Source organism: Xiphophorus couchianus, chromosome 11, assembly GCF_001444195.1.
Source record: "Xiphophorus couchianus chromosome 11, X_couchianus-1.0, whole genome shotgun sequence".
Classification (NCBI taxonomy): Eukaryota; Metazoa; Chordata; class Actinopteri; order Cyprinodontiformes; family Poeciliidae; genus Xiphophorus; species Xiphophorus couchianus.
Window position 1 is genome coordinate 11,267,176 of NC_040238.1, and position 13,426 is coordinate 11,280,601.

At 37.8% G+C, this 13,426-nt stretch overlaps 1 protein-coding gene across 1 annotated transcript in view; it reads left to right on the forward strand.

The window, feature by feature from the left end:
• The first annotated feature begins 3,672 nt into the window (after nt 1-3,672).
• Nucleotides 3,673-13,426, forward strand: part of doc2b (double C2-like domains, beta) — a 118,439-nt gene continuing 108,685 nt past the window's right edge. The window contains exon 1 of the mRNA XM_028032305.1: nt 3,673-4,313. Within this exon, the coding sequence (XP_027888106.1) occupies nt 3,980-4,313 (334 nt within the window). The 5' untranslated portion in view covers nt 3,673-3,979. The remainder of the gene's footprint in view (nt 4,314-13,426) is intronic.

Consider the following 13,426-nt stretch of genomic DNA (forward strand, 5'->3'; position numbering starts at 1 on the left):
CTGCTCACATTTCACATCAGACTGGAGCATCTGAAACAATGACCATTTATTTCAATCTGGTCATTATTTTAATGCTCATTTTATGAAGGTCGTTTTTGCAAACTGGTTCAGTTTGTAAAATCTTTGTTAAATAATCAATCTCTGATCTCAGTACCAGTTGTTATTGCAGTGAACTCATGTTTGCATACTTTTATACTGTAACCATGGTAGATAATTTTATAGATGGAATAAAGATGCCACTTTTATTGCCAGCACCTTAGGGTTGCAACTAACTGCTTTACCGATCGATTAATCTATTGATTATTCTGACAATTAATTGTATAAAAAAGTTTAAAAACTTGCAGATTTTTCCATTTGACCACTTAAGCTGATTTTATGCAATGTTAGAATAAATATATGCAACGTAAAAATATCTAAATTATTTTGTACATTTTTTAAATAGAAAATAAACATTTGTTGCCTAAAATGCAACACCATATCCTTCTGTTAGTGAAGGGGTTGCTTGATTATTTATTGCAAAGGATGCATTTGCAGCTAAAAAGAAGAAATTACTAATAACATTAGCCCCGTCTGCTTGACACATCTGTTGAGTTTTATTTATTTATTTATATTTTTACATTTAAAAAAAATATTTTATTTTTTGGATAAATGTATTAATAATTGAAAAGGAAAAAAGTGCCTAATATGAGTATTTTTTGGTCTTAAATTACATTCAAGTGGCCTCTCATTGCTATGTTGTCAAGATCCCCCAATCTTTGTAATTCTGTCTTTTCTTGCAGAATGTAGCCATCAGAGGAGGGGCGCTGTGATCGTACTGAGATGGACGGAACAACCAACAATACTCCGGTGGGCTGTCATGTTCAAACTGTGCTCACTTAAATCTTAATAAATCGGCTGACATCTCTTACACTTATCCCACATTCACATCCCAGTATTTGTGTGTAGAGTTTTGAGGAAATAGATTAATGTAATGCAGTTTGGAAAAGGACTGTAGCTAAACAAAATGTGGAGGAAGTGAAGTGATGTGAAAACTTTCCTGAAAAACTCGAAAAGTCTGAGATTAATTTCAGAAATTTTCTAGAAAAATTTAAAATTTCTAAGTTGAAATTTTTTTTTTTCAAACTAATTTTCCTTGGTTTTTCTGGAATTTTTCTGAGATTAATCTCACTTATAGTTTTTTCTACCAAATTGTGGACTTTTCAAACTTAGAAATGTCCTTGTTTTCCCCAGAACATTTCAGTTTTTTGGCAGAAATTTCCTTCTCCTTTTTTATCATGTCTACCTGACCTTTTTGCACTGTCGTTTCTTCCTTTTACTTTTTTTGGTGGAAAACTTTTTTTTATCAAAAGTACATCATCCGAGTTGAGAGTAAATTGGTGAAATCTATATTTGTTGCTAACAGCAAACACAAGATGGCGCTGTTTTACCTGTTGCCTGCCAATGGTGTTTGGTCTTTTTGTTAATGGACAACTGGAGAGTTTCTGCTAAACCTTGAGGGAGCGATTGCAACGTCATTTCTTTTTGTCGTTATGTAACACCAACCACCTGATGACCACAGACCCTTGCTGACATTATTAGGAATAAAGTCGTGTTTGTCAGATGTGATCTGAATATACAGACAGGCTGTACAACCGAGCTAATCACTGTGTTCTGCGCAGGTGTTGACGTGTGATCACCGATGTCCGGTGAGAAGAAAGGTGTAATTTTACAGCGGCATGGACAAGTGCAGCTTCAGCGTGAGCGTGTCTGCTGTAGCCGGGCACATGCACACTGACAGCCACGTCCACGTTTGGAGCAGATGGTAAGCAATTATGAAATGTGTGATAACATCAGGGTACATAATTGGAGCACTGGGAAGTGGAAATGACTCTGTGGTTCTTGAATGAAAGACCGAACAAATGTGCTTATGTATTTATTAGGGCAAAGAAGATTAAATCTTTGAGTTAAACGTTTGGTGACAGAAAAGAGATGAAAGGATTGGATGAAGTGAGAGAAATTGAGGCAGAGACAGAATTTTTGCCAGAGTCGACAGCTCTGCCACTTGTCTATAGTTTGTTTAAATTTCCCCCTGACAAGGATTTACAGTCAAAACAGGAACCACTTTATATGGTTTGTCTTTAATTAGACAAAAATCTTTTTAACAATGTTTGTAGATGGCAGATTGGACATAAACTTTTATCTTAATATACTTTTTACTTAGTTTGGTGACAGTATTACAATTTTGCACTTGTTCCAAATTTTTGTAGTTTCACTATCTCAAAAAGGCTGTGATATCCAAATCCCCAAATTTAAAATACTCTGATGCCACAAAATTTTAAAACTAGTGTAAAAATGCAAAACAAATTTTATTCTGACTTTATTTTTACCTGCTCAGCAATGAACTTTACAGGCAGTATCCTAATAAAACTGGGTAATCAAATGTTTGTATTAATGGAATCAATGGGGTTTATTATGTTTTCCTGATTTAAAACCAAAGCACAGTTTTCCAATTTTTTTGCTTTGAACAATTTGGAGATTGTTCTTAATCTATTGTCTGTAAGAACAATAGGTCTCTTATTTTTGGAAAACACTTTTATTTTTTATTAAGTTTTTTTAACAACTGCACCCAAGTTTGTGTTGGAGTAAAACTTATTGGTTGTTTGTGGTCTGAAAATGAAATTAAAATGGATGGGAAGAAATCTAATAAAAGACATAAACTTAGTTTTATAAATAATGTTTTCAGTTTTAAGAAGATTTTAGTTGGTCATTCAGAGTGCATTCACACCAGCCCTGTTTAGTTTGTTTTCATCCAACAAGCTAACATTTTTGCATTGATATTGTCTGAATACATAATTAAACTCTAAAAAAAGCTAATTCTGGTCCGTCTACAAACCTCCGTCTCTGTGCAGTGGAAGTGAACTTTGGTGCGCTTTCATTGCATATGTATGTGTTTAGCGCTAACATGAGAAATGGCTCATGGTCAAAAAACAAATCCTACAACCGCTAAAATCGTACATCACTCCATTTTTGGAGTGATGAAAGAGATGGAAGTCTCAAAAAAAGATTTCCATCTCTTTTTGTGGAGATGGAAGTTGGGCTCATAGTCTTCATCTGAGATTTTTGTGTTGTTTCCTTCAGTGGTTCTTGGTAAAGCGCCTCCTCAGGTGATGAGGGGAACAGGTTTTTCAAAATGTCTGGTTTGCTTGGTGGGTACAAAAGCCCATTTCCAAGATACTTTCTAGCAAATTTTTAACTTTTCAAACTCAGAATATGTACCGATTTTTTTCTAGAAAATTCTGAATATTAATCTCAAAATTTCAACATTTTTGGAAAAAACATACTTATTTTTATATAAATGTTTATATAGCAATGTGTCTACAATGACCCTAATATGACATCATGGTTTACTGACTGAAAAGCAGCAAACAAACTGAAATAGAGTCACTAAACATCAATTTATGGCTCATTTTCCAGGTTATCACACACACGCACTCACACACACATTCCTCTGTGTTTGAGTGTGGCATGTCTCTGGATGTCCCCTCCCACTGACAGATGGATGAGGTTAATATCATAATTAAGCGCCGCGGCCGACGGTTCCTGTTTACCACTCGGTTGCTAGGCAGTGACATCAGCTGATCCCTCCCTCTCTCCTCTCTAATCCCTTACGCTCTTGCTTGCCCGTCTCTCTCAGCTCCATCTCTCCCAGATAGGCGGCGCAGACACGGGCAGAGTGTGGGGGTATAGAACGAGCAGAGAGCAGGGGGTAGATAGTAGCGTGTGTGTGTATGAGAGGCTGGCAGACGGCATGGTCTGGGTGTGGGGACACACTCCGGGAGCCTCCATGTAGAGCGACATCACCTGGACCTGTCCAGCGTTCAGAGAAGCAACAGGCGGCAGGAGTGCTCCCAGCAGCTCCTCTTTTTTTTTAACCTTTTTTTAGGTTTTTTTTTTTTTTTTTGCGTTGTTTTGGGAGTGAGCTCCGGGCTGGACCGCATGCATGACACAACGCAAAGGCGAGAAACCCACCATCAGCATCCAAGAGCACATGGCCATTGACGTGTGCCCCGGTCCCATCCAGCCCATCAAGCAGATCTCCGACTACTTCCCCCGTTACCCGCGGGGCCTCCCCCCCGTGGCACCCCAGCCAGCAGGCCACGCCGGGCCCCTGCACTCTGCCCTCTCCACGCCCGCGGCTGCCGCCGCCACCTCAGAAAGTGATCGCCCCAATGAGGACAGCCCTGAGCGGGCGTGTGCTGGAGCCTCCGCCTCCCTGCAGGCCGTCAGGAGGGATGAGGAGCCGGACGTGGAGGGATACGACTCAGACGACTCCAGTGAGTGTTTAATTTCTTACTGCATCTCATTTTCTGCCACCAGTTCCCAGGCATCCCTCCTGTCTGATTTTATCTCCAAGCTTTTATTTTGTCTCTCTCTTTATCTCCAATCGTCTGATTCGAACATAAACATTGTATCTCTGCGCCGCCGATAACTCTTTTGGTCTCAGTCGACAGGCAGCCAACTGTTGCTGCTGCTGCGAATCCAGCCTCTCCCCCCCTTCCTTCTGCTGCTCAGCTCTGATTCCTCTGAAAGAATAATGCGTGTGATTTTTACTGGAACAAAGCATCGCATGAGGCTGTCTGTGTTGATAAGAGTGCGTTTTTTAAAAATCACCCATGTCTGAGGGGGGTATGCTAAGGGTTTGGTCTCACCAAGCCGAGTGATTCATGGCTTCTCAGATTAACCGCCCAGTGGAGCTCATCCACATACTGTACCCAGAAAGGCAACTTCTGTCTGGCTGGCTGGTTTTTGTTTGGGTTTCTGACGCATGAAGATGTAAGGCCTTTTTTGTGAATTTAATCTTACTGGAGATTTATGGAAATATTGAACCGTCGAACACCAGAGATCTGTGTTTGGTTTTTTTTTTCACTTCCAAACCCACTACCGACGTCTGAGGTTTAGTTTCGATCATTATTGATCCAATACAGAAAAATATTGCTAAATTGACTGAATTTGTTTCACATATTGTTCCCAGAAAGGCAAATTCAGTCTGTCAGGCTTGTTTTTCTTTATTTGTATCACCTTTAAGATGCTAAGCTTTTAAAATTGTTTTATCTAACTGGATATTTTTCTGGAACGATTAACTGAAATTAATCAGTTATTGAAATAATTGCCAACTAATTTAGCAATCAATTAATCATTAGAGTATACACATTCAAAAGACCAATTGCAGAAAGAACAACTGGTCAGAGCCGTAATTAAGCCAAAATTGTACAAAAAATATTTACATTTGGGTTTAAGATAAAAAACAACCTTCTTTGTCTGTAAATATGTTCTACCCAGAATTCCCCAAGTGTCATAGTTTTAGCTTCACCTGCTTCAAATTCTGTAAATATATATAAATAAATCTCCTATTAAGCACCTTTTGCTATCTTTTATTAATCAGTTAATCCCAAAAATAATCAACAGATTATCCCTACATCGAATTGATGTAAAGTTAAGCAGAAACAACTGAGCTTTTCGCATCTTTTTTAGCTATATTTTTATCTGCAGGTGTATCCTTTGCTGCAAATGATCAAGCGTTGACTAAAGTAAAGCTATGTGATTGCATCTTAAGCAATAACATTTTAATTTTCTTATTTAAAAAAATATATTTTATTTGCTTGTTGTTTTTTGTATTTCTAGTGTTGTATAAAATAAGATTAAGTGGTTAACTGGAAAAATCTGCAGAATGTGCAAACCTTTTTGTGTGATTAATTGTCAGAATAATCATTAAAATAATCATTATTTGCAGTCCACCTAGATATCTATGACAATACCTAACAGTCGGAGATAAAAATGAAAGTAAACTGCTTTCTGAGTCCACTTGTTCCTTCCACCTGAATCTCTTTATTTTTCCAACGCTGTTGTCTGATGGATCAGAAGCAGTGGAGGTATTTCTGTTTCAGCTTTCAGCTGCTGAACAGGATGAACGCCTCCCATCATGTTCGACTCTTACCGAACGTTTGCTGCAGGTATGCTTTGCAGAAAGGGCTTGTGATTGCAGGTTAATGTGTGACAGTAGTGTGCCTTCTGCAGGAGTTAATCCACCCAGAGTGGCATGCTGTGGGGAGGGTTAGGCCAGTTCTTAATCCAGAGCTGGACAGGAGGGTTGGAGGGCAGCGATGGGGGATGGTAGGCAGTAGAAAGGATGGATTCTCCTGGCAGATGTTGCTTTATGACCTCCACTGGGCAGCCAGGGTTTTACTCAGTGAAGAAGCACAGAGTCTATTAATCAGTCAGACCAGTCCTCAGCCTGTGAGACAATTCACTTTTCTGTGGAGAGACTCTGAGGAATTTTGGCTTTGGCTGGAAACTTGTTTTCTGACTCAGAATTAAAAATATTTCCTGCCAAGTGATTCTGTTTTCTTGAACGCTTGTGTTTTCCAGCCATTTACGTACAAACAGACCAATTAAAAGGTTATGGCAAATTTTAGATTTCGTCTAATGCTTGGATGTGCTGAGGCTGATCTTTTAAATATTTTTTTTGCAGATCCAGATTCCTCTTTAAAGATGCATTTACACCAACTCTGTAAGCAAACTCCAGTTAGTTTTTCTAAAACGTCCGGTTCATTTGTGAATTTGTAATAAAAGTCTAAAGTGGACCAAAAAAGCAAACTCCGGTCCGCCTACAAACCTCGCTCTGTTTGGTTGAAGTGAACTCTGGTGCATTATGAATGTATATGTGAATGCCAAGAGGACCAAAGACAGCTCTAACAGCAAGAAGCAGACTACAATCCAGTGCATTCTGGGTAATGCAACCATAACAAACACGAGAGTCTTGCACTAGCAGGAGAAATGGCTGTGATTAGAAAATATCAATTTTACAACCCCTAAAACCTGACACCACTCCATTTTGGTTTACATTTTGAAGGAAGTTGCTTTTAGTATCTTCTTCAGAGATTTTTGTGTTATTTTCTTCAGCGCCCCCCAAATGTGAGGAGGGGAACAGGTTGCGCAAAGGGTTTGGATTGTTTGACTCAGTTTAGTGTGAAAAATAAAATATGCAGCAGCTGAAATCTAACAAATATTGCAATTTTGGTCCACAATCAAACAGAGTGTACCGGACCTTTTCTTATTGCACATGAAATAAAAGAAAAAAGAAAAAAAAGCTTTTATTTGCTTTTATAAAACCTACTGTGGAAGGGCAACAGTTGGAGACCCCTGAGCTCGACTATAAGAAGATTCACAAGCAGCACTGAAAAAAATTTGTTTTAACCTTTAAGCTCTGAGTGGTTAGTAATTATTTATAATAAAAGCTGTAAGAACAGTTACTGTTCAAGAGGAAGAACAGAATTGACATTTTGAATTTTCTTTTTTATCTTATGTTTGCAATTACTGCAGTTAGCACAGCTAGCATTACTAAAACAGCAGTTTCTTTGTGTGTTCCCAGGACGATGTAGATCCTTACCGTAAAGGAGGAGTAATATGTGTTTATAGGCACATAGGGCCATTTTATAGCACAATCAAGTAACTCTCTCCTTCAGTTATTATGGAGTCTTAAATTTTAGTGAAAGAATTTTGACTTTGCATCATAGCTGTTTCTGACTACTTCAAATTCCGTTTATGGGTCGATTTGAAAGTTGTTGAGTCTATAGTAATGTCACCAGATCATAACAAGAAGGAGAAGTCTAAGAAAAATAAAAGCATTGTTTGCTTCGGTCATTTTTTACTTCTGTATTTACCACGTTTGACTTATTCTGGTACAGAATTGTGACTCGTCTCACGTCAACGACGTAAAAGTCAGATAATATTCGACACGACCGTTGAGACTTCAGACGCTCTGAAATGTATCCAATTTAGTACCACTTATGGAAGTGGCACAAATCAATTTTTGGGGCTAATGAAAAGATTGTAATTGGGCAGTTCAGACATGAAATTGTGGCATAAAGGCAGAAAATATGATTTTTGCCTACTGTGTGTACGTAGCTAAAGTAGTCTTTAGTCAGAACTGCACAGAATTACAAGTCAATGTTGTCAAAAGTAAAAAGAAAAGAGAAAAATAGAAGAGTAGGGCAAAGAGAGATTGTAATAGTAATTTTTATCAATCTCTATTCATTTTTCTAACAGTGTTTTAACTCACCAAACATGAGTGTTTGCACTACAAACGCAAATGTTGGGTTTGAAAGTTCAGTTAATTTAACACCAATCGCTATCATGAGGACACAGTGACACAACACTTCCAGTACAGTTGCTGTGTTTTTAGCAGCAGAGAGCCGCTGCATGTGCATCATGAACGAGTGTTTCCCTGATCCTCTAAAGCAGCTGAAGCATCTCTGAAACTGGAGCACTGGAGGAAGAGCTTAGTCATTTGTTGTAGAGGGGGAAAAATCCCGATGCCAGAGCTTTGAAGCTGCATTTTAGAGCTGCATGTTTTGCTGTTGCTCCGCATCAGTGCGCCTTGGTCCACTGAAGGAATATGGATCTCACTACATATGTATGAGAACGAAACAACTGAAGAAATGTTCATCTCAGGGTTGTTCAGCTAGAAAGATTACCGATTTATTCAGCTGATTGCTCTTTTCTCTATCGCAAATTGAGATCTGTTTGAGCCTAGCTTGATCACCATGGTAACACAATCTAAACTCATCTACTCCAGATCCCTGTGCTGTGTATTTTGGACAAAAAAAAAACCTCAGTACTTACTCTCAAAAAGTAGCGGTACCTATGTTGAAGATGTGTAAGAAGCCAAAAAATAAATCATTACATATATATGTCGCTCTAGCATAATTTCATATTTAAGAATTTAGAAAAAATACAAACTTTATTTATAGGAAGACACTGATTGATTGACAATAAAACTGCAAATGTTTTATTGTTTGCACACTAAAACAATAAAACAGTTTTTTGTTGTGCAAGTTTTTCTCATTTGGAATTAGAAAAGCAGGAATGTAAACGTCCTTCCTCACACCTCACTGCTATGTAGAAAGCCTTTTTAATCAAACTGTCATGTTTTTAGAGTGTGGAAGCCGGAGTGCCCAGAAAGAATCCACGTATGTGCATGGAGAGTTTACAGTTTTAAATATATATTTTTATTTTTGGTTTGGTCTTCTGTTTATTTGCTGTAATTTTTTCATCAACATTACTTTTAGAAGTAGAGAATTTTCACACCTAAAAATCTGCATCTTTGCTCAACTAAGAGCTTCCAAGAAAATAATTTAACTTTCACTTTGACTACTTTTCTGTGCTTTGCAGCATTTTCTCCAACAGCAACTGCTTTAGGTTCAAGTTTGGCAAATAAACACCCTCATATGAAGGCAGTTGTCAGAAAATGTTGTGTAGACTTGAGGAGGTTCTGCTTGTCCAGAGAATTTATAAAGGTCAGTTTTAGAGGAGAAACTGAACTGAATCTCCTCATTATAAAATAAAATCTGATTTTTTTTTGTTTGTTTTGGTGATCCTTCTTAAACAGAAGCAAAAGATGGATACATTTATAAGTATCCTGTTATGTATTTAATTTATAATCATTGACTAAATTTCTCTACTTTTTTACAAGTTTTTATTTGCTGTTTTTTTCCTTTCTTACTCTGGAGCCGTTCAGTCGTATGGAGCTTAAACAACAGGTTGTATCAAACTTAAGGTTTGTGTTTGAAAATGGCTAGTTGTGATTACAAAACCCTCCCTGAAAAAATATAAAGAAAACCTTATAAAATATTATAGACATTTTTGGGCAGAAGAAAAAAAACCTCTTTGGTTATTTAAGAGCGAGTTTTGTTTGTTTGTTTTTACCTCTCTCCATCTTCCTCTTCCAGATTTGGTTGAAGGAACTTCACCTGCCTTACTTGAATGTTGGGGAATGGCTTAGAGAAATAAGCCTATAATTAAAATAATTTAAAGCACACAGACAATCTATGATCAATTTAAGAGTAAAGTCTAAATAAAAAAGGATCCGTTATGTTTATTATATAGGAAGTCATTTTGTGAATGAATTATTTCTGAACATGGGAGTTTCTTCCCTACAGTATAAATATGTTGTAATTGTAAGCTGATTTTTTTTTCTAACTTTGTCAGCAGTATGAGAAATAACCACAACAGTAGCAGATGAATTTATTTCAAATTTTTTGACACATCTTTAACAGGGGTGCTAAGAAGCGTGGGGAGTGTGTTTTTCTGTAAAATAATAGCATCTGTTCAGGTGTGTTACATCAGTTTGGTTATGTTTGTGTTGACAACGGCTCCGATCGGTTTCCTGGAAGCCACTTTTTTTTTCCTCCGGCAATTTTGTGTTTCCAACACTTTTTGAAGCAACACAATTTATCTCTGGAGAAATAACAGAAACCAGCCTGATCTCTCGTTCAAGCTGAGCCAATTCCCTAAATGTTAAAACAAATTTGTTTTGGTAACACCGATGTAGCAAGCATTTCATCTGCTTGGAAACGGGCTGCGCAAGTTCAGAGATCCCAGTTGACGCCCACGTAGATGTCCACCACCGTGTCACAATGCCTTTAGCTTTTGTCAATAAACTAAAAAAACACAGCCGTGGATCACAGAGCTAACATTTTACAGCCGAAGTTGCAGATAAATCATCTGAACATCAGTTTATGCAAACATCAAACCAAAGTTCCTCTCCATCCTTTTGCTAATAAGACTATTAGTCAGAAACAACTGCCAGAGGATCATCTTAATGACTTTGCAATCACCTGAAGTGTCATCAGTGTGGCAGGATAATTACAATGTCAGCTCCGCTTCCCACAAGGAAATAAAATTTTAAAAATCCCAAGCAGGAAACCAAGGACGCTAACAAATAAATAACCAATGCAGGAGACATTCCTTTGCTTGTTGGCAACTAAAAGTAGTATCCAATGAGTGCAAGCATTATAAAAATATGATGCATTGTGAAAGAAATGAATAACAAGTGAGTGAGTCTGATGCAATGTCCCAATAATCCCTGGCTGCTGCTGCCATGGGAGCTGAAAGGAGACGGAGAAACATAAGCTGCAGAAACAGGACTGCTTTAAAGGCGGCATCACAGACGTCTTTATTAACGCAGACTCTTTATTATGTTGGTTGAAGCTGATTAAGGTGCTTATTGTTGTGTCTGAAGTTATACCGATTCTATGCTTTTGGAGTCTGATAGGTATTTTCCTTTCGAACCTAAATAAAACCACAGACAACGTATATGAATTTTATGTAGAGCTTTTGCAAAAGGAGAACACTCTATCGAACCTCTCCTCCGATCAGTTCTACAGAGCGTTCTGACCTGCCCTCGCAAAAACTCCTGTTTTTATTGTCAAAGGAGAACAGGCAAGGGGGCAGTCAAGAAAAACAACAGAGGTCGTAAAGCTTCTAACCCAAACATCTAACAACCCAGGTCCAGATGTGATATCTGATCAAAGGTCTGAGCCCGGTTCAAATTTCGGTCAGTACTGTCAAGAAAACAAACTATCTGCTCACAGATAGTTACTAAATTAGGAGGTGTTCTTGTAAAAGGATTTAAGGTCTGAGAAACTTAGTGTTATCTATTTCTCGTAAAGTTGAACAGACAGTAGTGACCTCCAGGTCATTTAAAGAAGAGAACACTTTAAACAGAAAATCACAAAGATCTATAGACTTAATGTGAACTAGAGTAAGAAAATAAAATGATAATACCAAAAAATCTCTAACAGAGTCTGGTTGAGATCTGCTTGTTTCCACGGGGGAAACATATGAAGTTATGGGTCAGTTCCTGACCAGAAAACAGCCTTTTGCTGTAATGACCAGCTGATTCGAATAAATTAAGTTGACTAAGAAAAAAATGTTTTACTTTCAATCATTTTTATTGGTTAAACTTTTGTGCTCCACAGGCTGATATAGGGCCGTATGCGTTGGTCATGTTCAACTACGGTCACTGGTTGGTTCCATCTAATCTACAGATTTATAACAAACGTGATTTAGAAAAAACTTGAAGTCAGACAAAAGATTTGTTGCCGACCTCAACAATTCAAGCATGATGCATGATGAGTAGCTGATGCAAGGTTGCTCCAACTGGAGCCATTGTGCGTTTTTAAATATCTGCTGAAGTTTGACAAATCTTCCTGCTATGTTTTCCCCTAAGATATTTGATCAATTGGTGTCTTTTCTGAAGTCCTTCAACTTTTCTTGACTTCCCTTGGTAGGGACCAGACGTCCCTTGGTCTGGTCCAAGGGACATTGACCAGACCATAGAACAGCAATGCATTCTGGGTACAGAATGAACATAATTTGATGCACTGCATCACGGTGGAGACTGTGAGGACAGGAAACGGAACTGCAGCGTAATCAGTCAACACAGATTTCAAAATAAGAGCATGAATATACACGTCTAAAGTCTTAACTAAAACCTCTGCACAGATGCGAAACTTTATTCAACTGAAAATTCACAAAAGAGCCTAGTAAGTTGGTGCTTTAGAATTTATCCAGAAAAATTCACTTGGGGGAAACTAAGTGAGCTAAACAATAGTAAAAACAGCTGGCAAAACGCTAAGGCGTTAAAGTAGGGCAAACACTCTCACATATCAGTGCTATGAAGGGACACCAGTGACCCCAGCAGTCATGTTTTTAGACTGTTGGAAGAAGCCGGAGTACCTGGAGAGAACATATATATGCACAGGGAGAACATGCAAATTTCATGCAGAAACACCCCAGATTTCCAAAATGTTTCAGCCAAATATTAAAAAAGCAAATATTTAGGAAATGTGTTTAAACATTTAAATAAATCGAAATGGATTTGAGCAAGTTTAACAAGAGACAGATTACAATGTCTTGACTACTGGGTCAGAGAATGCTGCAGCGGGAACAAAAGTAGACAAAAGAAGGAACAGTGGTGAGCGGGATCATGGGTTTTCAGCCGCATGGGGACAGTTGGACACAGCTCACAACTAATCAGTGGGTCTCAGATTCAGCTGTGAAAAACAAACCAAAACATTTTGCATGTAGAAGATGTCTTGCAGTTAGGTATGAAAAATGATTTAGCTGTATGTAATTAAGAAGAACAACTGTGACCTTTCCCTTTCTGGCAACAAAAGCGGCTGTTATTACTCATAATGCTCTTGCAGGGAAACAAAAGAATAGAAATCTGTTTCGAATGATTTATGGCTTGAAAATGTTTGGCGGCTGTTTGATGTCTCACAGCAGGGATTTGAAAAGAAAACAACGGGAAACAACAGAGGTGAGTTTAAGAGTATAGTACTGTGAAAATTCAGTTTTTGTTGCTAAAATGATTCACGGCCACAAAGTTTTAAAATGTTAAAATCAAAGATAAAACAGGAAAAACAAAAAGCTGCTGCAAATGTTATTTATTGAGGTAAACATCTCCATTGTGGCCCTTTTTGCGCTTATAACTGCTCAGTTCATATGAGAGCTAGATGATATGGTTTAAAATAGTGAGATTTTTTTGTACCAGATCTATTTTTTTTTGTGTTTTTTTTCTGTATAAGAAAATCCAAATGACAAA